The 23629-nt window shown below is 43.2% G+C and overlaps 1 protein-coding gene across 2 annotated transcripts in view; it reads right to left on the reverse strand.

Annotated features, from left to right (window-relative positions):
* CAPN3 (calpain 3) overlaps nucleotides 1–23425 on the reverse strand; it is a 55512-nt gene extending 32087 nt beyond the window's left edge. Inside the window, exon 1 of one of the 2 annotated variants that reach the window (XM_005685535.3) lies at nucleotides 22780–23425. In XM_005685535.3, coding sequence (XP_005685592.1) covers nucleotides 22780–23088 — 309 coding nt within the window. In that variant the 5' untranslated portion in view covers nucleotides 23089–23425. The remainder of the gene's footprint in view (nucleotides 1–22779) is intronic. The other variant, XM_005685533.3, reaches the window with a different exon arrangement.

A 23629-nucleotide genomic window follows, 5' to 3' on the forward strand; every position in this document is an offset into this window, starting at 1 on the left:
GACCTTTGTCAGCAAAGTAATGACTCTGCTTTTTAATATGCTGCCTAGGTTGGTCATAGTTTTTCTTCCAAGAAGCAAGCATCTCTTAATTGTATGGCTGCAGTCACTATCTGCAGTGATTTTGGAGCCCAAGAAAATAATTTCTGTCACTGTTTCCATTGTTTCCCCATCTATTTGCCATAAAGTGATCAGACCATATGCTATGACCTTAGGTTTTTGAATCTTGAGTTTTAAGCCAGTTTTTTCACTCTTCTCCTTTACGTTCACCAAGTGGCTCTTTAGTTCCTCTTTGCTTTCTGCCATAAGGGTGATATCATCTGTATATCTGAGGTTATTGATATTTCTTCCAGCAATCTTGATTCCAGCTTGTGCTTCATCCAGCCTGGCATTTCATATGATATACTCTGCATATAAGTTGAATAAGCAGGGTGACAATATATGGCCTTGATGTACTCCTTTTCCAATTTGGAACCAGTCCATTGTTCCATGTCCAGTTCTAACTGTTGCTTTTTGACCTGCACAAAGATTTCTCAGGAGGGAGGTAAGGTGTTCTGGTATCTCATGTCTTTAAGAATGTTCCACAGTTTTTTGTGATCCATACAATCAAAGGCTAAACCTTACATCTTAAGGTCAAACCCCAGACCATAATGAAATGTGAACCATAATAAATAAAAATAATATTGTTACTACTTCAAAACGTTCACATGTAGGATAAAGTAAATAATGTACATCAATGTCATTAGGAACTAGGATATTTTTAGTGTAAAAGAGAATATGCAGGGGGCCTCCCTGCTGGCTCAGTGGTAAAGAATCCACCTGCCAGTGCAGGAGACATGGGTTTGAACCCTGGTCTGGGAAGATCCCACATGCTCTCAGTATAATTAAGACCTTGAGACACAACTATTGAACCCTTGCTCTGGAGCCAGTGTTCCACAAGAGAAGCTGCTGCAATGAGAAGCCGTGCACAACTAGAGAGTAGCCTCTGCTTGCCGCAACTAGAGAAAGGCCCTCATAGCAACGGAGACCCAGCACAGCCAAAAGTAAGTAAGCTTCAAAGAGAGATTTCATTTAAAAAGAAAATATGTAAAATTATAAAAGTGAATAACTTCAGGAAAAACCCAGCAATGTTAAAGTGGAGTTGGATATTTAAGCATAACTCATGATTCATTTCTGTCTCTCTAAAAAAATTTTCTATCTCCCAGCACTAAAACAAAACAAAACATAAAAACTAGAAGCAGTAAAAATGTAGTAAAGAGAATATCAACTACCAGAATGTGGTCTTTAAAAACCATTTTTCCCTAATAAAATATAAAACTCTCATTATTTCAAATAAGACTCTTTCCTCTTAAAAAGCAAAGCAATTAAGGTATAGTGAACATGTTATTTTTGTCTCCCCAGTATTTTGCATCCTTGCAATACGTTCCCCCTTCTCCTGATATTATTCCTCAGTTTTCAGCTGGAGAGCAACCCTACTGTCAGCACGTGTTCTGGTGGGCTTCCCCCTTCCCCCAGCTCCACACAGCTGTTAGGGCAACTAGAGTGAAGGTGGTTGGATGACCACCAGGAATGGGCAGATGACCAAGTCTAGGCCAAGAGATATGGGCCAAGTCTTTTGTTGTAACTATTGAGAAAGAAACACATTCTCCTCCAGGAGTTACTAAGCTGGAGAATGTCAGCCTGAAGCTGCTTGTGGCCATTTCTGCCCCTTTGTGAAGGTAACCTGCCTGAGAGTAAAGACAACTCAGAAGAAGCAGATGGAGGAGTGGGTGGAGAGGGCAGAGGTGATAAACAGACAGACAGATAATATTAGGAAGTGTGTCTTGACGTGGTTTGAGGCCTGGATTCAGTGTGTCTAAACCCAATCATCACCTTTGAAAATTCAGCTACAGAACATTTTTGGTTTAAGTTAGAGTTGGGCCTCTGTTACTTGCCAACTGAGACACTTGACTACTGAGTGTCCTGCCCCTCTTATAAGGGAATATATTATAGAGTGACTCAAATAATGGAAGTGTGGCTACATTTTTTAGCTGTCACAGGGGTAGCTTTCTCTCCTTGGGTCTACAGGTTCAGAAGCCTCGTCCACCCATCTGCCACCAATTCCAGGGCTGACAACTTGGAAAGGCAGCAGCAGCTGCACTGCTTTCTCTCCCGTCTGCTTCAGGTATTTGAATGGAGTTACATTTTTTGCAATGGTAGAGATTCCCCAATATGCTACATTTACCTTCAATACTACCTCAGCTAAATTCACCAGACACTATTTGGACTTCTGAGTATGTACAGGGCTGGGAGATTGAAGGATATAATAAAAAGAGGAAATCATCCCTGCCTGCCCTCTGGGAAACCCCCAGCCTAGAGACCCTCAACTGTGTGTCCTCATGAGAGATGTCTGTTTGGTGAGGGTCAGTTAGCAAGCTTGTTGAGGATTAATTCATAGAATAGCTAGATTTGCCTAGATACCCTCCTCACTGCCTACTTTTCTGGAGTGTCTGAGACCTGTTTTTGTTGGTTAATATAAACAAAGGGTAAATCATGCTGGCTCTGTCACTTTAGCTTGGGGACCTAAGGCTTCTGGTCACTCCTTTGGCTATAATTTGGCATGAGACTGGATCTGTCAGTGATGGAGCCACAGCAATTAGCAGCAGGTAACCATTTCCTCCATTTTTGAGTGCTGTGGTTTGCACAGTGTCTCCAAACATTTTTTATTGTATACCTCCATCATAAGAGCACTTCCCTGGTGGCTTGGATGGTAAAGAATCTGCCTGCAATGCAGGAGACCCAGGTTGGATCCCTGGGTTAGGTAGATCCCCTGGAGAAGGGCATGGCTACTCACTCCAATATTCTTGCCTGGAGAATCGTGTGGACAGAAGAGCCTGGTGGGCTACGGTCCATGGGGTTGCAAAGAGTCAGACACAACTGAGCGACTAACACTTTCACTTTCTTTCCATCATTAAAATGTTTTGAACACACAACTCTACAAAAGTATTTTTATTAGTTTTAAATTATCTGTGTGTATTATCCTAACATATAATGTGCATTATAAGATAAATAAAAACATACATTTAAAAGGGTGGGCTAATAGGAGACTTCTGGTTTCAGCTCCAACATGTAAAGAGCTTGGAAGTCATCCCTCCCTTCCTTACCACAGGAAAAAGCCAACACCTGAAAACCAGTGACTTTGCTTGGACCCATCAGAGAATTGAGGTTAGAGGTCAACTACATTGAAATAAAGATGCAAGTGAAACCAGAGAGTTATAGCCAAGATCTGTTTATCTGGGGCAGAAGCTGCCTCAGCCACAAACTGGGAGAAACACTGAAATGGTAACCTTGATGAATTTCTGGAAGCTGAGTGAGGACTAGCACAGAGTGAGAAACTTCTGGAGGCCACAGTCTTTAGAAGAACCCACCTCCCCCATACTTTCATGGTTTCTACCTCCAAAAATTCCACTAAGTTCTTGTGAAAATTCAAGAAAGATCTTCCTACTGGGGAAAAGGCTTTTCCTGTCTTACCTATGTTGGGGGAAGTATATTACTCCCACTCTAGCTCCCTCTAGTCTTTCTCACCAAAGAAGGGAAAAAAGCTATACCAGTGGAAAAACGTGTGAAGATCACAGCCCAGAGAGACAGGCCCATTAAAAGGCAGAGCTTTAATCACTAGATTATAGAACACTTCCCCTCCCCCACTGTATTACCACATCAACAGGGCTCCAGTGAAATAACAGTGGCTTACAGCTGAAAGAGCTGCAAGATGTAAGCCCAAAGTCAAGAGAGGAAACAAACCAAGGATATTAAAGGAGTCTGAAGCATCTGACATCTACAGCTATAAGAAACAACCATAGCACAACCAGTTTCTAGCCAGCCTAACATAAATCCTCATGCCAGGGCTTTTCTAGTGGTCCAGTGATTAAGACTGCATTCCCAATGCTCGGAGGATGGGTTTGATCCCTGGCCAGGGAATTTCTGCACACCGCTATGGTGCAGCCAAAAAAAATCCACCTCATGCCAAAGGATTATTTATCTCAGTTCTTATTACCCAAAACAACATCTGCTTTCAGCCAAAAACTACAAGAGATGTCAAAAGGCAGGTAAAAGCAGTCTGAAAAGGTAAAGCAAACATCAGAACTAGATTCAGATATGACATAGATGTTGGAATTACCAAGTAGGGGATTTAAAGTAATTATGACTAGTGTGTCAAAAGGTCTAATGGAAGAAATAGATAGCATTCAAGAAAAGGTTGGTAATATAAGCAGAGCGATGGAAATCAAGAAAGATTCAAAAGGAAACAATAGAAATAAATAATATTACAACATATATTTGATGGATCCATCAGTAAATTAGACAAAGACAAAGAAAAAAATCAGCGAGATTGAAGATAAGACAATAGGAATTTCCTAAAGTGAAATGCAAAGAGAAGAATATAACGATAACGAAAAACAGAGCAGGACATCCAAGAATGGTGAGACATTCAAAATGTGCAACATATGCATAATTGGAATACTGGAGGGAAAAAATAGCAGAGCAGAAGAAATATTTGAAGTAATAATGCCCAAGAACTTTCCAAAATTAATGACAGATAACCAAATCACAAATCCAGGAAGCTCAAGGCACATCAAGCAACATAAATGCTGGCGAGATAAAACATAACTACACTTAGGCATATCATATTCAAACTGCAGATAACCAAAGATAAAGAAAAGATCTTGAAAGAAGCCAAGAGCAGGGAAATACTCTAGAGGAAAAGAGGCAAGAATTATAGCAGACTTTTCTTCAGAAACCATGCAAGCAAGAAAGATCGGATTGAAATATTTAAATTGATAGAAAAAACCATCCACCTAGCATTCTATATGCAGAGCATTAATCTTTCAAAACTGAAGGACAGGGACTTCCCTGGTGGTCCAGCGGTTAAAAATTTGCCTTACAGTGCAGGGGATGTGGGTTTGATACCTGGTTGTGAAACTAAGATCCCACATTCCACGGGGAAACTAAACCTGTGTTCCATAGCTAGAGGGAAACCTGTGCACCACAACAAAGATTCCATGTGCCACAATTAAGACCTGATGCAGCCCAAAATAAGTGAATTTTTTAAAAACTGAAGGAGAAATAAAGGCTTTTCAGACAAAACCATAGGGAGTTCATTTCCAGAAGACTTGCCTTGCAAGGAAGTTTAAAAGAAGCTCCTCCAGGAGAAGGAAAATTATTTAGAACAGAAACCTGGACCTATATAAAAAAAGGAAAAGCATCAGAGAGGCATGCTGCTGCTGCTGCTGCTGCTGCTAAGTCGCTTCAGTCGTGTCCGACTCTGTGCGACCCCATAGATGGCAGCCCACCAGGCTCCACTGTCCCTGGGATTCTCCAGGCAAGAACACTGGAGTGGGTCGCTATTTCCTTCTCCAATGCATGAAAGTGAAGAGTGAAAGTGAAGTCGCTCAGTTGTGTCTGACTCTTCGCAACCCCATGGACTGCAGCCTACCAGGCTCCTCTGTCCATGGGATTTTCCAGGCAAGAGTACTGGAGTGGGGTGCTGTTGCCTTCTCCGCAGAGAAGGCATAAATGAAGGTAAAATAAAGCTTTTATTTTTCTTATTCTTAATCTAAAGATAACTTTATTTAAAGTAATTCAAACAACAACATGTGGAGTACTTATAGCATATGGTAAGTGAAATCCGTGATAGTAATGTCTTGAGGGAAGGAAGGGAGAAATTGGATATTTTCTATTATAAGGTACTAGCTTGCATATATCGGAGAAGGCAATGGCATCCCACTCCAGTACTCTTGCCTGGAGAATCCCAGGGATGGGGAAGCCTGGTGGGCTGCCGTCTATGGGGTAGCACAGAGTTGAACGCAACTGAAGTGACTTAGCAGCAGCAGCAGCAGACTGCATATATGGACTTCCCCAGTGGCTCAGATGGTAAAGAACCAGCCTGCCATACAGGAGACCCAGGCTCAATCCTGTGTCAGGAAGATCTCCTAGAGAAGAGAATAGCTACCCACTCCAGTAGCTATTCTGGAGAATTCCATAGACAGGGGAGAATTCCATGGACAGGGGAGCCTGCTGGAGAATTCCATGGACAGGGGAGCCTGGTGGGCTACAGTCTATGGAGTCGCAAGGAGAATACACATTTCTGCTCTCAATATCACATGGAAGAGTCACTAAGACCACATTCTGGGTTATAAAACACACTTTGACAAATTTCAGAGAATATGAAACATACAAAGTATGTTTTCAGATGACAGTGGAATGAAAATAGAACACAATAATAAAATAACTGAAAAACCCCAAATTATTTGGAAATTAAATGACACACTTCTAAATAACACACAAGTCAAAGAAGAAGTTCCAGGAGAAGTTACAAATTATTTTGAACTAAATAAAAATATAACATCAAAATTTGTGGAATGCAGTGAAACCAGCACTCAGAGGGAAAGCTACAATATTAAATGTATATATTAGAAAAGAAGAAAGATCTGATATCAATACCAATATTCTACCTTAAGACACTAGAGAAAGGAAAAAATTTAAGTGCAAAGCAAGTAGAAAAAAAAGAAATAATACGAGCAGAATCAATGAAACTGAAAATAGCAAAACAATAGAAAGAATCAATAAAGCCAAAAACTGGTTCTTGAAAAGGTCAATAATATTAATAAACCTCTAGCCATGCTAACCAAGGGGAAAAAAGGGAAGACACAGATTACCAACATCAAAAATGAACAGGTCACTACTACTGATCCCATGGACATTACAAGGATAATAAAGGAACACTACAGATAACTCTATGACCACAGGAACTGGCACCTTAGATAAAACATGCTAATTTCATGGAGGACACAAACCACCAAAACATGCACAAGGACAAATAGATTATCTGAATATGGCTATACCTGTTAAAAAGTTTTGTTCAGTGATTAATAACCCTCCAAAAAAGAAAGCACCAGATCCAGATAATTTTCTTGGTGAATTCTATCAAACATTCAAGGAAGAAATGATACCAATTCTCTACAATACCCCCCAGAAAAATAGAAGCAGAGAGAGCACTTCGTAACTCGTTCTATGAGGCCAATATTACCCTAATACTCAAATCAAAAAATGACAGTGCAAAGTAAAACTACAGACCAATCAATATCTCTTATGAAAATAAAACCAAATCCTCAAAAAAATTAGTAACTCAAAAATGACAAATTATAAATGAAATTATACACTACAGACAAGTGGGATTTATTCCAGGTATGCAAGATTTTCAACATTTGAAAATCAATCATCACAACAGGCTAAGAAGAAAAATCAATGATCATATCAATTGATACACAAAAACCATTTGACAAAATTCAATACCCATTCATGATAAAAACTCAGGAACAGAGGGCAATGTCCTCAAGTTGGTAAAGAAAATGTACTTTTTTTTAGAGACCTACAATTATCATCATATTTAATGTTGAGAAATGAGATGCTTTCTCCTTCAGATTAGGGACAAGACTCTCCTCTTACCACTCTTTTTGTTTCTTTTTAAAAAATTTTATTTTTTTGATTTAAGGATAGTCACTTTACAGAATTTTGTTTTCTGCCAAATATGAATCAGCCATAGTCCTCTTACCACTCTTACTCAACATTATATTGAAAATCCTAGCTAATACAATAAAACAAGAGAAGGAAATTTATAAAGATTGGAAAGGAAGAAATAAACTCCTCGTTCACAGATGATGTAATTGTCTATGGAGAAAATCCTGAACAAATAACAAAAAGAAAAACACATTTCTGGAACTAATAAGGAAATATAGCACAGTTGAAGGATAAAAAGTTAGTTTATAAAAGTCATACACACACAAAGAGAAATATTTTGGTATAAGTCACCATGAACTCATGTTTCACTTATTATGAATACAGTCAGTTAAATACAGAAATACAGATACGTCTGGGATAAGCCCTAGGACTCTGCATTTTAAACTGGCATCCCAGGTGATTCTGACACAGGTAGTCCAAAGACCACAGTTTGAGAAGCACAGAGTAGCTGAATACAATGGAAACAAACAGGCTCTTCAGTTGCTGGGCTGTAAGGCATCCTTGAGCAAACTGCAGAGAAGGCAGTGGCGCCCCACTCCAGTACTCTTGCCTGGAAAATCCCATGGACAGAGGAGCCTGGTAGGCTGCAGTCCATGGGGTAGTGAAGAGTCGGACATGACTGCGTGACTTCACTTTCACTTTTCACTTTCCTGCATTGGAGAAGGAAATGGCAACCCACTCCAGTGTTCTTGCCTGGAGAATCCCAGGGACGGGGGAGCCTGGTGGGCTGCCGTCTATGGGGTTGCACAGAGTTGGACACGACTGAAGCAACTTAGCAGCAGTAGCAGCAGAGCAAACTGCTTTTCCCGGTATGGAGTGTGGCAGGTCAGCACGGACCTTTTTATTTAAACAGAAGTGACATATCACTAATGAACCAGCCTTAGGCAAACAGTTAAGAAGACAAGTCTCCAGCCTCCTGCAGCCTCCTATTCCATAACTTTTCACCACCTTCCATGGAACTGCTTTTGTAACTGTGAGCCCTAATTCTGTTCACCACTCCACTTTCCCACCCAAGAACACCTGCTCTCAAGAAGAGATATGACAATGATTCCTTACTGTTTTACTATGACGTTAAGTCAGTGCATTAGCTCTCTCAAAAATATTTACAGTCTCAGGCATTTATAAAGTATTAAATAGTCTTTAGTTCAGGAACAGAAAACAACAGCTCCAGTTTCAGGAGGAAGCATGAAAGTATTTAGGAGCAGGAGTACATTAATAAGCCACTTGGTCAGATCCAGGATCTTTGGTCTCAGGCTCTGGATCACTTGGTCTCCTGTCCCCAGGAGCTGTCCTTACCAGGACAGCTACCCTGTCCCTCCTATCCCTACCTTTGGCCTTTTCCACGCGATGGCCTTCATCTTGGTTTTCTGGCTCAGCTCATGGGAGCCCAGGGATTGGATGCCTGCTGGGAACACACAGTCTTCAAAGAGGCACTTCTGAGCCAGGCACCGTTGTCTGAGAACAACAAAATCCTGCCCCTCATACTTGATGGGCTGTGTGGCAGTGCCCTCTCCGTTTCTCCTGTCCCTCTCACGGATCACACGGTCACAGAAGAATCCTGGCAGCAGGTAGGGCATGGCGACCGCTCAGGGAGTGGAGCTGGGCCTTTGCTGTGGCCTCTTTCCTGCTGCGCCCTTGGTCCAGGCCTAATCCTCCCGTGAATGGGCCGGAGCCTATATAGCTCCTCCACCCTCAGCAGCGCAATGCAAATGAACACAGCCCAGAGAAAGGCCGTGGTCAGAGTCAGCAGCTTTGGCTGGAGGCCCCTGAGCCCACGGTCAAGGGGCAACACCATGCCAGTCAGACAGGGAGCAAGAGAGCCAGGGACAGCCCCAGGACAGGCCACAAGGCCTACAGACCTTCAGGCCACCTCCATCAGCCTTGCTGGGATTCTTTCTTTAAAAAGAGAAAATATAGTTACAGAGAGGCTTACTCTGCCTCAGCAAAAGGCATTCAGGCCTTTAACACTGGCGGCCAATGGGATATAGCATGGGGCCTTCGAAACATGCTGTATACACTAATCCTATACAGGCTGCTGAATGCATAGGAGGAATCTGCTCCGGGCCATTGTCTGAGGTTAATGAAGCCTTCATTCTCCTGATGTCCCTGCCCCATCCCCCCAAAGACCTTGACTGACCATTTCAGGACTCTAATCTATGAGAGGAACCTAGAAGGTAGGTAGCTTGACCTCGAATGAAAGTCCCTCTGAAAGTGGGTTCCAGTGGCTGTGAACCGACACACACTGTTCTGAGTTCAAGACCTTTGAGGCAGAGAATGTGGTGGACCCGGAAGGAGGATTAACGTGTATCAGAATTATATTCACAAGAAATCTCAGCTTTTTCCAAATTTCATCATGCTCAAATGGGCAGTTCGATTGTGAGTACAAGGAGCTGGCCCGGGTAGAAACTCCATTCTAGCAGCCCGCCCATCAGGAGGATGCATCTCCCTGTCCATTTGTGCAGGCTCATCATCTTCGTCTACTACGTGTTTCTCAGTGTGTGGTCTTTGGACTACCTACATCAGAATCACCTGGGATGCCAGTTAAAAATGCAGATTCCCAGGGCTTACCCCAGACCTAAGGATTCAGATCCTCTTGGAAGGGGTCACGGAGATTCTATGTTCACTAGTGTTTGAAACTATGGCACTAGTTTTACAGGATACTATAATAGCTCAAAATAATTTTTAAAATTTATTATTTTTTTAAGTTTATTGTTATTACTTTTTATTTTTGCCCATGCTCAGCAGCATGTGGGAATCTTAATTCCCTGACCACGGATCAAAACTGTGCCTCCTGCAGTGTGGAAGCCTGAAGACCTAACCCTGAACTGCCTGGGAATTTCCTCAAAATACTTTTTGAGGTCAGTATTTTTTTTAAGAAATAATTTTATTTTTATTTGTTTTATACATGAGTAAAGTTTTTTAAATTTAAATTTATTTATTTTAATTGGAGGCTAATTACTTTACAATATTGTATTGATTTTGCCATACATTAACATGAATCCGCCACGAGTGTACACGTGTTCTCAATCCTGAACCCCTCTCCCACCTCCCTCCCTGTACCATGCCTCTGGGTCATCCCAGTGCACCCCCAAGCATCCTGTATCCTGCATCAAACCTAGACTGGTGATTCATTTCTTATATATTATACATGTTTCAATGCCATTCTCCCAAATTATCCCACCCTCTCCCTCTCCCACAGAATCCAAAAGACTGTTCTATACATCTGTGTCTCTTTTGCTCTCTCGCATACAGGGTTATCGTTACCATCTTTCTAAATTCCATATATATGCATTAGTATACTGTATTGGTGTTTTTCTTTCTGGCTTACTTCACTCTGTATAATCGGCTCCAGTTTCATCCACCTCATTAGAACTGATTCAAATGTATTCTTTTTATTGGCTGAGTAATACTCCATTGTGTATATGTACCACAGCTTTCTTATCCTTTCATCTGCTGATGGACATCTAGGTTGCTTCCATGTCCTGGCTATTATAAACAGTGCTGTGTTGAACATTGGGGTATATGTGCAAATGAATAAAGTTTTTAAAAAATCAAACAAAAGTTATCTAGAGGAAGAGCAGTCTCTTGCCCCGCAAATCCCTCACCTCAGAGGCAGCCAGTTTTAATTCTTTTAACTACTTTTTCTGGTATTTACCTCTATGTTTTTAAATAATATGCTTGTACTATTACTTTTTATTTACTATCTTTAGAAAGTATCAATAGAGTTCCTACTTGGGGGAATGAAGTTTAAGTTTCTCACATTATGCTCTGTGCATTGTCTTCCCAAAATAACGTTATAAATTTTAGAGAAATTAAAAATCAGGATTTACTTTAGTAAAATTGGGTAAATATTGTCCATTTAGGTAATTTCAAAATTCAGATTTAAATTGAAGAAAGTAGGGAAAACAACTAGACCATTCAGGTATGATATAAATCAAATCCCTTAGGATTATATAGTGGAAGTGACAAATAGACGCACAGGATTAGCTCTGATAGACAGAGTGCCTGAAGAACTATGAACGCAGGTTCCTAACATTGTACAGAAGGTGGTGATCAAAACCATCCCAAAGGAAAAGAAATGCAAAAGGCAAAATGGTCTTCTAAGAAGAGAGAACAAATAGCTGAGAAGAAAAGAGAAGTGAAAGGCAAAAGAGAACAGGAGAGATATAACCATCTGAATGCAAAGTTTCAAAGAATAGCAGGGAGAGAGAAAAAAAGCCTTCTTCAGTAAACAATACAAAGAAATAGAGGGAAACGATAGGATGGGAAAGACTAGAGATCTCTTCAAGAAAATTAGAGATACCAAGGGAACATTTCATGCAAAGATAGGCACAATAAAGGACAGAAATGGCATGGACCTAACAGAAGCAGAAGATATTAAGAACAGGTGGAAAGAATACACAGAAGAACTATACAAAAAAGATCTTCATGACCCAGATAACCACGGTGGTGTGATCACTCGCCTAGAGCCAGACATCCTGGAATGCAAAGTCATGTGGGCCTTAGAAGCATCACTACAGACAAAGGTGTCCATAGTGGATGCAACCTCAAATTAAAAGATGCTTGCTCCTTGGAAGAAAAGCTATGACCAACCTAGACAGCATATTAAAAAGCAGACACTACTTTGCTAACAAAGATTTGTCTATTCAAAGCTATGGTTTTTCCAGTAGTCATGTGTGGATGTGAGACTTGGACCATAAAGAAAGCTGAGTACCAAAGAACTGATGCTTCTGAAATGTAGTGTTGGAGAAGACTCTTGAGAGTCCCTTGGACTGCAAGGAGGTCAAACCAGTCAGTCCTAAAGGAAATCAGCCCTGAATAGTCATTGGAAGGACTGATGCTGAAGTTGAAGCTCCAATACTTGGGTTACCTGATGTGAAGAACTGACTCCTTAGAAAAGACCCTGATGCTGGGTAAGATTGAAGGCAGGAGGAGAAGGGGACGACAAAGGATCAGATGGTTGGATGGCATCACTGACTCAATGGACATGAGTTTGAGCAAGCTCCAGGAATTGGTGCTGGACAGGGAAACCTGGTGTGCTGCAGTCCATGTTGTCCCCCAAAATTGGGCATGACTGAGCAACTAAACAAAAACAATAAAGATAACAAATGCTCAAGAGCTACATGAGTTATGAACGATTCTCTTCCTTGTTCATATCAACAAAAGGTATCTTCTCATACATTTCTTGGCTATTTCTGTCTCTGTCCCTCCCATTTGCAGCATAATACTGCTGAGTTATTTCAGCTTATTCCTCCTATGATGTCTAGAGTCCTGTTGGCGTTATGACTTCTGGGGAAAGCTGCTGTCTTATGGGATATGATGGGAAGCAGTCCTAAAAGTTATTTGTAGGATTGTCACTTTCACTGAAACTCATGGCCCCCATCTGCACTCCAGGATGGCACTGTGATGATTGATTTTCTGCTTAGAGAGAGGGCTGACTCTCAATTGGGTACCTCATTTTGACTTTCAATTACCATCATCAGTACTTCTTGGTTCATTATGCTAAGCAAGTCATATACAGTATCTCATTTAATCCTTACCACAACTCTAAGAAAGTAGGAACTGTGATTTTCTTTTCACAGGTGAGGAAATCAAGCCCTGGGAAAGGTTAGTAACTTACTTGCCTGAGGTCACACTGGTAAGAGGTGGAGCTGGGATATGAATGCAGTTTCTTTGACTTGAAAGCATGTGCACTCCCTTTGCTGCCTATTCCGATAGTAATTGCTGGCTTACCTTGAGCACCTACTTGGACTTTTATGGATACTGGCTCAGAACAGCCATCTGATTAGAGTATCACTATCTGCACTATAGAAACGAAACTAAAAGCTTGGAAACTTTATGTAACTTTCTAGGGGCAGAGTCAGGGTTCAGACCAGGTCTGTTTGCTTTGAAATCCGTCTGACTTAACCGCTCTGCAGCATGTCCCCAATTCTTCCTCTTTGTGGCTAGTCCAGTGATGCAGCTTCTAAACTGTCTGACAGGTGATGACACTAAAACAGATTACAAGAAGACCTCCTCCCAGCCAGGTTCACTGGAAAGATGCTAATCCTGAGAGCAGCAGCTGCACAGTGACTGGGTCCTAGACCCAGGGACAGAGTGCTCACTGCACACAGCCTCAGTGTCCCTATGACTCTGCATCTTCCTTCTCTTCTCACACTGGAATGGAGTAAATTTATTTTGTGCCAAACTAGGATTTCTTCCTTTCAGAATTGAGTAACTCAGGTCATGTGACCCTTCCGGCAGGGACGTCACAAAGGGTAGAGTGTTAATTTTAGCAGTGATGGGCAGTGGCAGCAGTCATTAGAGCAAGAAATGCCCAGTGTCCCCACAGGTTGTCAGAAAGCTTCCAAATCCAGGGTGCTGATGTAAAGGGCAAGCCCTGGGTCCTAGGAAGTCAACGGTCAGCTGTGTTCTACATTTCACTCCTTTTCTTCAACTCCAGTTTAGACTAAAAGGAACCAGGCTCCTTAAAGAAATGATTCATTCCAGGTTCTAGAGCAAGAAATGTACAAGACAAGCCTGGGAATTTTTGTTGTGGCCAGAAAACAAGGAAGCAGTTGAAGATGAATGGTGTCATGTCAAGAGATAACAGGCAACACTGTCTGAAGATGGGACAATTTTAACATCAAAAAGAGTAATGACTGCAATGGATTAAAATGTGTTGCAGTGTTTCCTATTGATCACACTGTTCATAGGGTATTATTTCAAGCTGTGACCCTCAGGAATAGGGAGAACATAGGAAGAGAGTTGATTCTCATTATTATTCATGGTAGTTACGTTCTATAAATTCACTGTGAATGTTCAGTTAGTGAATATTGAGCCATCACACCTGGTGGAAATACAGTATGAGATTCCCGGGAGGCTCTGATCACAAGATTTTCATCAACCCATCAATATACAACCTTATTTTATGTGTATTTCTGTTTAAAGACACCTTATTTAATGTGTGTTATTAATTCATTAACATTGAACTGACAGCACCATAGCTCATGCCTGAATGAAGCTTATCTAATACATGTATTTTCTCCTTAAGGCACATCACAGCCTTCTTGCACTTTAGAACACTAAATAGTACTTCAGCACAGCACGTTGAGGGGCATTTTAAAAGAGAAATCATCAATAAAAAGTACAGAAATGTGACAAAATGTAACAGCAAACAGACTTTGAGAAGGACTCTTGTTTACAGTCTGAGAGCTGAAACTAGCAGGCAGAGGGTCACCTTGTCTGACTTCAGCTAGGAACATGTATGGAGGGAGACAAATTTTTTACTGCCCTACACATGTCAGCAAATGACTGAAGGAGCCCTATGGATATTGACTTAGGGGTTACAAATAAATTTCAGTGAGTAGGTGAATTCACAAATAAAGAAGTTTTAACGTGAACGTGAAGTCGCTCAGTCGTGTCCGGCTCTTTGCGACCCTATGGACTGTAGCCTACCAGGCTCCTCTGTCCATGGGATTTTCCAGGCAATAGTACTGGAGTGGATTGCCATTTCCTTCTCCAAGGAATCTTCCCAACCCAGGGATCAAACCTGCGTCTCCCACATTGTAGACAGACGCTTTACCGTCTGCGATCTCAGCCAAAAGGCAAAGAAGTTCTAAGGGTCAACTAATCATGGATCACAGCATTGACATCTCCAGGGAGGGAAAAACCACATTCCTTTAGAGTCAGAGGAATTTTATGGCTATTTGACCTGAAGCAACTAAAGGGAGGATGGCATTATTCACAAATAGGGAGAATCACAATGTAGAGGAAATCAGATGACTCTGTTTCACTGTCTGCTGGGTCAGAGGCGTATATAATGTGCTAAAATTGTGGCCAGAAAAGTTCTGGCTAGAAACAAGGATGAACTTTCAGACTGAAAGGTTAATGCAGGAAAGGAGATGGGGACTTCGTTTTGCCTTCAAAACCTTAACATCAGGAAAGGAGCCCCTCTACCTGGAGTGGTGGAAAGCAGTAGTTTCCAAACATTTTCAATTCTATGATTTATAATGAGTTTTTTATAGCAGTTTTTATACTCCTGTATAATATATACTATATATTCCTGGTGCTCTGGGTGTATACAGTACACTTCTAAAAGTTTTATCGTGATTTTTTAAATCTGAAGTTTGGATGAAAATGGTAAAGAAGTGTCAGCTTTTTAAAAAAAGTAGAATGCTTCCCAGGTGTGAGCTGAGGCTTCATGGTTCCTTGGAGATCTTGAACCCCCTTTCACAGCCTCTGAGAGGTCAGGCCCTCCTTGCCCCCACTTGCTTCTTTATGCTTCTCTCGTTTCCCCATTCCTGTGCTTTCCACATTCTGATTTGTGGGTGTGCTAGCCCAATTCAGCTTGTGAAAATCTAAACACTAACTTCCGTCCTTTACTGAGAAAAGTCACATACTTGCCTCCAGCATTTCACAAGCTTATCAATAAAGGGATCTTTGAGGTTCAGGTCAAGGGGGGGCTGACCCTGGCAGGTGAAGCCTCCTACCTTGTTGCTTCTCACACCCCACCTTGGTTTCTGTTCTAGCTCTCCTTTCTCTTGTAACTAAATCAGCATATTTTTTTCTTTTTTCTCCCCCAGAAAACAACCATTTCCAGCCCCCTTCCTATGATTACTAGAATCTTCCTACATTTTCCTTGGGCGTTTTCCTCTTGAAGAGAGAAGCTGAAGATTCGACCATGCTGAGGATTCACATATAAAAGCACATTTGGATAAACATGTATAAAATATCAAAGATAATTTTGTGGTGGTAACAAGACCTAACCTGAAGAATGTAATGATTTATTTTAGTTTAGTTTTTGACTGTGCCATGCAGCATGTGGGATTTTAGTTCCCCAACCAGGGATTGAACCCGTGCCCCCTGCATTGGAAGCATGGATCCCTAACTACTGGACCACATTTCATGGAATTCTCCAGGCCAGAATACTAGAGTGGGTAGCCTTTCCCTTCTCCAGGGTATCTTCCCAGCCCAGGGATCAAACCCAGGTCTCCTGCATTGCAGTAGATTCTTTACCAGCTAAACTACCAGGGAAGCCCATTAGACCACCTGGGAAGTCCTATTTTATTTTAAAATTTTGTCTGGTGTAACAGCTTGGGACAGGGAGAAGTTAGTTCTGCCTGAGGACTTGGGAAGGGGCAGGAGACCAGGTCAGATAGACAGCAGCAAAGTCCAGCTTCAGGAGTTGGATTCAGGCTGATAGGAGCCCAGGAGAAAGAAATGGTTTGGGAAAAAGGAGTATGAAGGGGTTGGCAGAACTCTGAGTTTAGGAGAAAAGGGGTCTTATTTGTCTTATTTCTCCATCCTAAAGGCACTTTTTAACCCCTCATATTTTAATATTCCTGAAATTGTCACTCATCTTACATTAGAAACTTCCTTCAATTGCATTCAGCTGGGTGGTGGTTGTGACCTTCCAGGGATACCCTCTGATAAGATCAAGAAAGTACCAGCATCAGAATCTTCTAGACTTGGTGAAAGACAGTTCATGATAAATTACAGCTTGGAAAACTTATCTAAACTCTATCCTTAAAAAGAGTGTAACTCAAGAAATTTCCAAGTTTGGAACTATAAGGAAATGAAGTTGTCTGTTCAGAGTACAAAGGGACTTCTGTCTGTCTGGGAAAGAGGTTTCCTCAGGTCTAGGCAGAGGGAACTAGCTGACCCAAGGAAGCAGAAGAGCAAGGCTGAGAGCCAGGTTAGAATAACAGGGCAAAGCACAACTGGATATGGGGCTGTAATAATAACAACAGGTTTTTAGAGAGAAGGCATACACTAGAGACAGGTGGGTGAAGCTGAGACCCAGCTCTGAACTGGCAAAGGGTCGGGCCCTGAATAGATGGCACGGGAACAGGACTTGAGAGGAAAAGGTAATTGGGCAGCCTATGGCTAGAGGCCCAGCTACTGCCAGCAAATTACAGAGCACTAGATCTGGAGATCAGGGAAAGATGGTTAATTTCCCCAACTCCCAAGAGCCAGTGAAAACAAAGAAAGCTGAGCAGAAAGTGGCTCAGGGAAAATGCAGAGTCCCAGCTGTCAACCCTAGGAGCTTAGAGGGCAGAGGAGGAAGGGAAAACAGATTTCCTAGGGGAAGAGCTGAAGGGATAAATTAGACGTGGCTGTATATCAATGAGGGGTTCCCTGGTGGCTCAGACGGTAAAGAATCTGCCTGCCAAGCAGGAGACATAGATTTGATCTCTGGGTTGGGGAGATGCCCTGGAAAAGGAAATGGCAACCCACTCCAATATTCTTGCCTGAGAAATCCCATGGATAGAGGAGCCTGGTGGGCTTCAGTCCATGGGGTCTCAGTCAGACTTGACGAGCAACTGAAGAGCAATAGCAGTATGTCAATGATGCCGTTTTGACCTCAGCTGTGAATGGGAGGCCCAAATAGGCTATAACCTCTCCTGGCAGAGCCAAGAGACACTGAGGCTGAATCCATCAAGTGCAGTTTAACCTGAAGTCTGACTTAACCTGGCTACCAAATAGAGTTGACCCCTCCTTCTCTGGGATCCAGGTTAGGGTGGGGCTGGAATGAGATGGAATTTACTGAAAGGAAACTCTGTCTAGGGTCAGAGACAAGGGAGGCTCAGGAACATGTTGCCAGTCCCTGTTGCTGGAGGCCTTAGTGAGCTGAGCTGACTTGGAGGGTCTGCACCACACAGAACCCTGGTGCCACAAGAGGATGTGAGTCAACTTGCCTACGGAGGGAAGGGCAGAGGCACCAGGAAGGGAGATGCTGCTTCCCAAGGGAGAATTCCCTCATGGGCCTCTGGGTCACTGTGGAGTGACTTGGGGATCCCACATTCCCAAGGGTAAGGAGGGCACCAGATGCACAAGGTCTTACAGCTGGCCCCTCATGCCTCTCCCCTCCAAAAGCAAAAGGGGCTAAGTTGTCCCTGATTTTAACAGTGATTGCAGGAGAGTATGGAGAAATAACCTGGAATGCACGAGGCAAAAGCAGATGGGGAAATGGGAGCATTTGCTCGCCTCCTTAGTCCCAAGGTTGTTCGAGCCAGTCGCTGAGTGAGCACCCATGTTCCCCAGGGCATTGTGATCCCCCATTATGTGGTCACCTTCACACTCCCATGATGCACTCACATTTCACAATCAAACACAATTTTGTATTTGATGGGGGGTGATTGGAATTGCCCAAAAGGACAAGCAGTTGCCTGCCCACAGGGGATGGTTCACACATAAATCCTCACAGTCGGTAGACCGCTTCATTTAGATCAGGCACAAAGTACTCAAATACAGTACTGTGACTAGTATCTTGGTCTAGACACAAATGAAACTGGAAAGATATTTCTGACATTGCCCTTTTTAGAGGCTGCACATCTAGTCATATTGGGAGCATTTTAAATTCATGGGCACTCCCCCACGTTCCAGGCAGCTGTAAGTCTTTGGTGTGGATTAACTCAACCTTCACAAGAATGTTGTGAGATGGGTCTTTTTATTAGGATTATTCCTCATTTTTCTGGTGGGGAAATTTGTGACAGGCAAAGAGAAGAGTAAGTGATCAAGATTACTCAAGTGTTATGTATCAGGGTCAGAATTTGACCTCGGGTCAGGACTGGGCTATTAGCCACTCTGCCATTCTACCTCTAAGCTCACAGGGGCCGCTGCTTCCAGGGCCCCAAACCCCTAAGACACTGCCCAGTTCCTTTTGTGGCTTATGGAGAACCCAGTAAATGACACCCCACTTCTGTGCCTGAGTTTTGAACCAATGGATAAATGAGACAAATGTGTAAGGCAGGTGGGAGTCAAAAATGCTACATATATTGTTCATAAGTCTGATCTTGGCTTTTAAAGCCCACAATTAGATAGATTTTGTTGCTAAGAGTTAAGTTTCTATAGCCAGAATGCCTGGGGACAATAATAGCACTCACCTCTCAGGGTTGTTGTGAAGATGAAATGAGTTAACATGTGGAAGCACTTAGAATAGTTATCGTTGTGTTGAGTTCTTAGGGTCAATTGTGATCATACTATTCGCCAGCATGAGTCTCAGGGAGTCTAAGGACTCCCCTCAGGGACCTGCCTTTGGGAAACTTGCCACAAGGAACAGCAGGTAGCTTGTTCCCAGGAGGAAAAAGAAAGGAAAGTGTTGGGCTTCACAGGTCGTGTTCTCTTTACGAACCCACCCTCCCCGCTCGCCCCACCCTCAGGGGAGGAGAGAGGCCAGGAATGTTGTGTGACCGCAGCCCCCACCGCATGGAATGGAACACGGGTGTCACCCCACACCTGTCCCCAGTGATACTGGGCAAGAGTCATCAGTCCCCCAGAAGCCCTTCCTAGAGCCAATCTTCTCTGTCCGGGGGTTTGTCATCAAGAAAATTTGGCTTAACCATTGGGAAGTGGTGTAAGGTTTGGTTGCTTTCTGATCCTAGAAATAGATGCTGTAAGTAAAGCTTAGAGGAATCAGATTGTTTGGTTTGGAGACTCAATGTGTGATGCTCTCTATTAGAGGGGGAAAGACAGTGAGGTTGTGCCCGGTGCGAGGGTGAGGAGAGATTGCAGGAGGGTGCGGGGGCCTATGTCTCTCTTCTTTTAAGAGGAAAAGGTTGACGTCCAGCCGTTTATCTTAACTAGAATCATAGTTCGTCATGAGGAATTCTCCCTTTATCATCATTTTCACCACCTGATTGTAATAAGCAATACTTGATTGTGAATAAAAATTCTGATTGGTGTTGACTGCACTTTTGATAGTAAAAGCAGGAAGGGCCTCTCATAGGATATAGTCCCCTTTTCAGATTGTCTGAGCCTGACAAAGGTCACTACATCTTATGAAAACTTATGTCTCCAAGAAGTGCTTTACATTTCAGAAAGTTCTAGTCAACGCAGTAGTTCAGTCTCAAACTCATTGCTGTGTGACTGTAGATAAGTCACATGCCCTTTCTGGATCTTAATCACATCACCTGTAGGTGAAGGAGCTGGACCGCATCTCCAAGATAATCCAAGGCTGACCATCTCTAATTCTGTATTCTAGCTTATACCAATGAACCCAAGAGGCAGTGTTCCCCAAAACTTAACCTCAGAAGAAATAGGGACATTTTAACAGAGATTGGGCTTTGCTATCTGGACCTTTAGAGACAGTACAAAGTTCCGGACTTGGGGGGGTGGTGGTGGTGGGAGCACAATTTAAGACAAGGCTTCTCATGGCCTTCCTTTCACACTGACAATGGCAGTTTGTTTCAGGACCCATCTAGGGCCTAGAGCATAACAGACCCATTTAAAGCATGTTTATTAATGTGTAGGTCTAAGTTTTAAGGCTAAAATCCACCCACAATTTCACTAAAAGCAGTATTTGTAAGTTTTTTGGGTTTTTGTCTCTGCAAAACTGTTAGAAAAGGCTTTCAGGAACTATCAGGTTGGAGCACAGGACTGTCCCCTCTCAGAGGTCAATACTCTGCGATGTGGGCTTTCATTTACCACCAGCAGCTGAGTGCCTCCTGCGGGCTAGGTGCTTTGCTGAGTGAGGGGCTCCCAAGAGGAATGAGAATGCTCCCCCTCTCTCAGCTGATGGGAATGGCCATGAGAAAGCTGGAAGGAAGTGATACCTGAGCAGGGTTTCACAGCGAGGGTAAGGCAGAACAAAGCAGATAAAAACAAGGGCATGGCAGGCAGACAGCAGGAGCAAAGGCTGAGAGATATAAGACTTGGGACAACAGAGCAGCTGCGTGTGACAGGGTCCAGGGGAGAGGGTGAAGGAGAGATGGACAGGGAGGCCGGGCTGGCTGGAGGAGAGGCAATCCCCCAGGTAGGGAGTTTGATCTCAAGGCCTGCGGGCGGGGGTAGGGAGAGCGGTGTGGTTGAAGGTATTTCAGCAGGGATGTGATGTGTCCCAGTGCCCTGGCAGCAAGGCAGTGACTGGGTTGGGGAATGAAGTTCTTTCCAATCCTCTCTTCTAAACCGAGGGCCCTCAGGACAGTCATGGACCTGACCACAGAACCGGCAGGTGGGGGGTGGGGCCCTTGTGGAACACACAGCGTGAAGACAGGGTTGCTGGCTATTCCATCTCAGGTTAAAAACAAACACATGGCTCATGAATAGCACCGGGCCCCAGTGCTTCTTTTTACTTTGCCAGTGGCCATGTGGTTCTGAAATACAGAGCCCTGGAAACAGGAGAGTGGCAGCAAAGACTACTTTTTCAAGCACAAAATGTTAGGGTTAGAAGGAGAAGCCCCAGCCGTCATTTGTCCTCACCTCCTGAATGAGGAAATAAAGACACACTACAGCGAGGCTTATCCAGTTTAACCCCATGAAGCTAAAAAACAGCACTCAGATAACATGGGTTCCTCAGGAGGGGCTCTCTCTCTCTGGCGGAGGTTAACTCTCCTTGCCTTCTGATCCCATAGCACCCTGAGCGTTGTCTCCTGCAATTTATCCACCTTATTCAAAGCATGTCTTGCCCTCAGGACTCTTGGCTGAAGGTGGGCAGGAATTTTTGTTTTTCTTATTTACGCTGACTCTTCAGTTGCTTGCCTGGTTTCTGGCTTAGAAGACGTTCAAAAATATTTATTGAATTAAAGAAAGGGTCATGTCAGAGGTGTGATCAGAGAAGGAAGCCTGGAAAATGTAACTTGCCTTCCAGTAGATTACTGTACATGGAAGCCAAAGGCTGGAAGAGCCATTAAGAGAGAAGGGGTTTTCATCCAGGCTGTCATGCGTGTCTTGAATAGGCTTTGCTGTGGTGTGTCTTTATTTCCTCATTCAGGAGATGAGGACAAATGATGGCTGGGGCTTCTCCTTCTAATCCTAACATTTTGTGCTTGAAAAAGTAATCTTCGCTGCCACTCTCCTCTTTTTAGGACTCTGTATTTCAGAACAACATGGCCACTGGCAAACTAAAACGAACATCACAATTTTCACCCTCCAGTGAGAGAGTGAAAACAATCCTAATAAGATGCAGGACACCCAACAGAGAGTAGATCTGGACTCCTCTCCAGGTCAGAATTTTGGAAGTTGTTTGGCTATTCCAGTTTGGAATTTGTTCTGGGAAAGGAATATTTCCTTTTTATAGGGTGAATTAAATTGAGTTCCAATTGCTTTCATAAAATAACAAGATTTTTTTCAGAAAGAGAGCAAGGAGTGAGAATGAGCCCTCCTCCCTTGAGGACAGAGCCCCATGGAGCTGTTCCAGGATCCTCCACCCAGTGCCCTGTGCCCCCATGAGCTGTGCTGTGGAGAAGTGCTGAGTAGGAGGTTTTCCCTGAGGAAAAAAACCCAAGCAGCGAGCAGTCAGCTACTCACCGGAGGTCTCTTCCAGATGAACTGGATGGGGAACTTCTGGCTGTAAAACAGGGAGGTCTCGTCCGGTGGGAACTCAGGATCCACAAAAAGAACATTCTTTTCCAGACATTTCCTGTGGAGCTGCTCGAATGTCTTCTCTTTCACCCCAATAATGGGAAAATTGCGGCTGATGATGGCTGAGTAGATGCCACTTGGGTTTCCACCCCCTGCCTCGGTGCCCTTGCCCTGGGCTGCCTGAGCGATGGGCCCTGGGGACCTGGGCTCAGCCCCTGTCCGTGGGGCCACAGAGGCGCTAATGACAGTCGGCATGGCAGGCGAATTTGGAAAGAAAAGGTTTTTAAAGACAGCAAGATTCAGCTACCTTTAAGGAAAGGAAGCAACTGCAAAGGGGAAGTTCCAGTGATTCTGTCATCGGAAAGAAAAATGTCCACATCCAATTCGAAGTTTAAAACCCATCAGAAGGTCATCCAGCTTAAAAACTGAGCTGTGGTCCGGAAGCCATCAGTTTTCCTGAGGAAGGAGCACTAAAGGATTTCTGCAGCAGTTTCTACCTGGGGGGCTCCAACCAGCAGCATACATACCAGAGGGAGAGAAAGAGAGTGAGGGTTGTGTTTCCGTGGCCCAAAGAAGCTTGAGCCAGGAAGACCAAAAATAGACATGAAGAAAGATCATGAGTATGAGAGCAAGAGAGAGGGTAGTGGTGCAGCTAGACTGCGTGGTAGAGAGAGAAGGACCTGGTCAGTGGTGTCCCTGTGTTGCCGTGAAGTGCTGACGTTATCAGGAAATGAAAGGGGAATATGTGAGAAAGTTGAAACTGAAAATTAGCAAAGAATGGCAGATGCAGTATTGA

Source organism: Capra hircus, chromosome 10, assembly GCF_001704415.2.
Source record: "Capra hircus breed San Clemente chromosome 10, ASM170441v1, whole genome shotgun sequence".
Taxonomy (NCBI): domain Eukaryota; kingdom Metazoa; phylum Chordata; class Mammalia; order Artiodactyla; family Bovidae; genus Capra; species Capra hircus.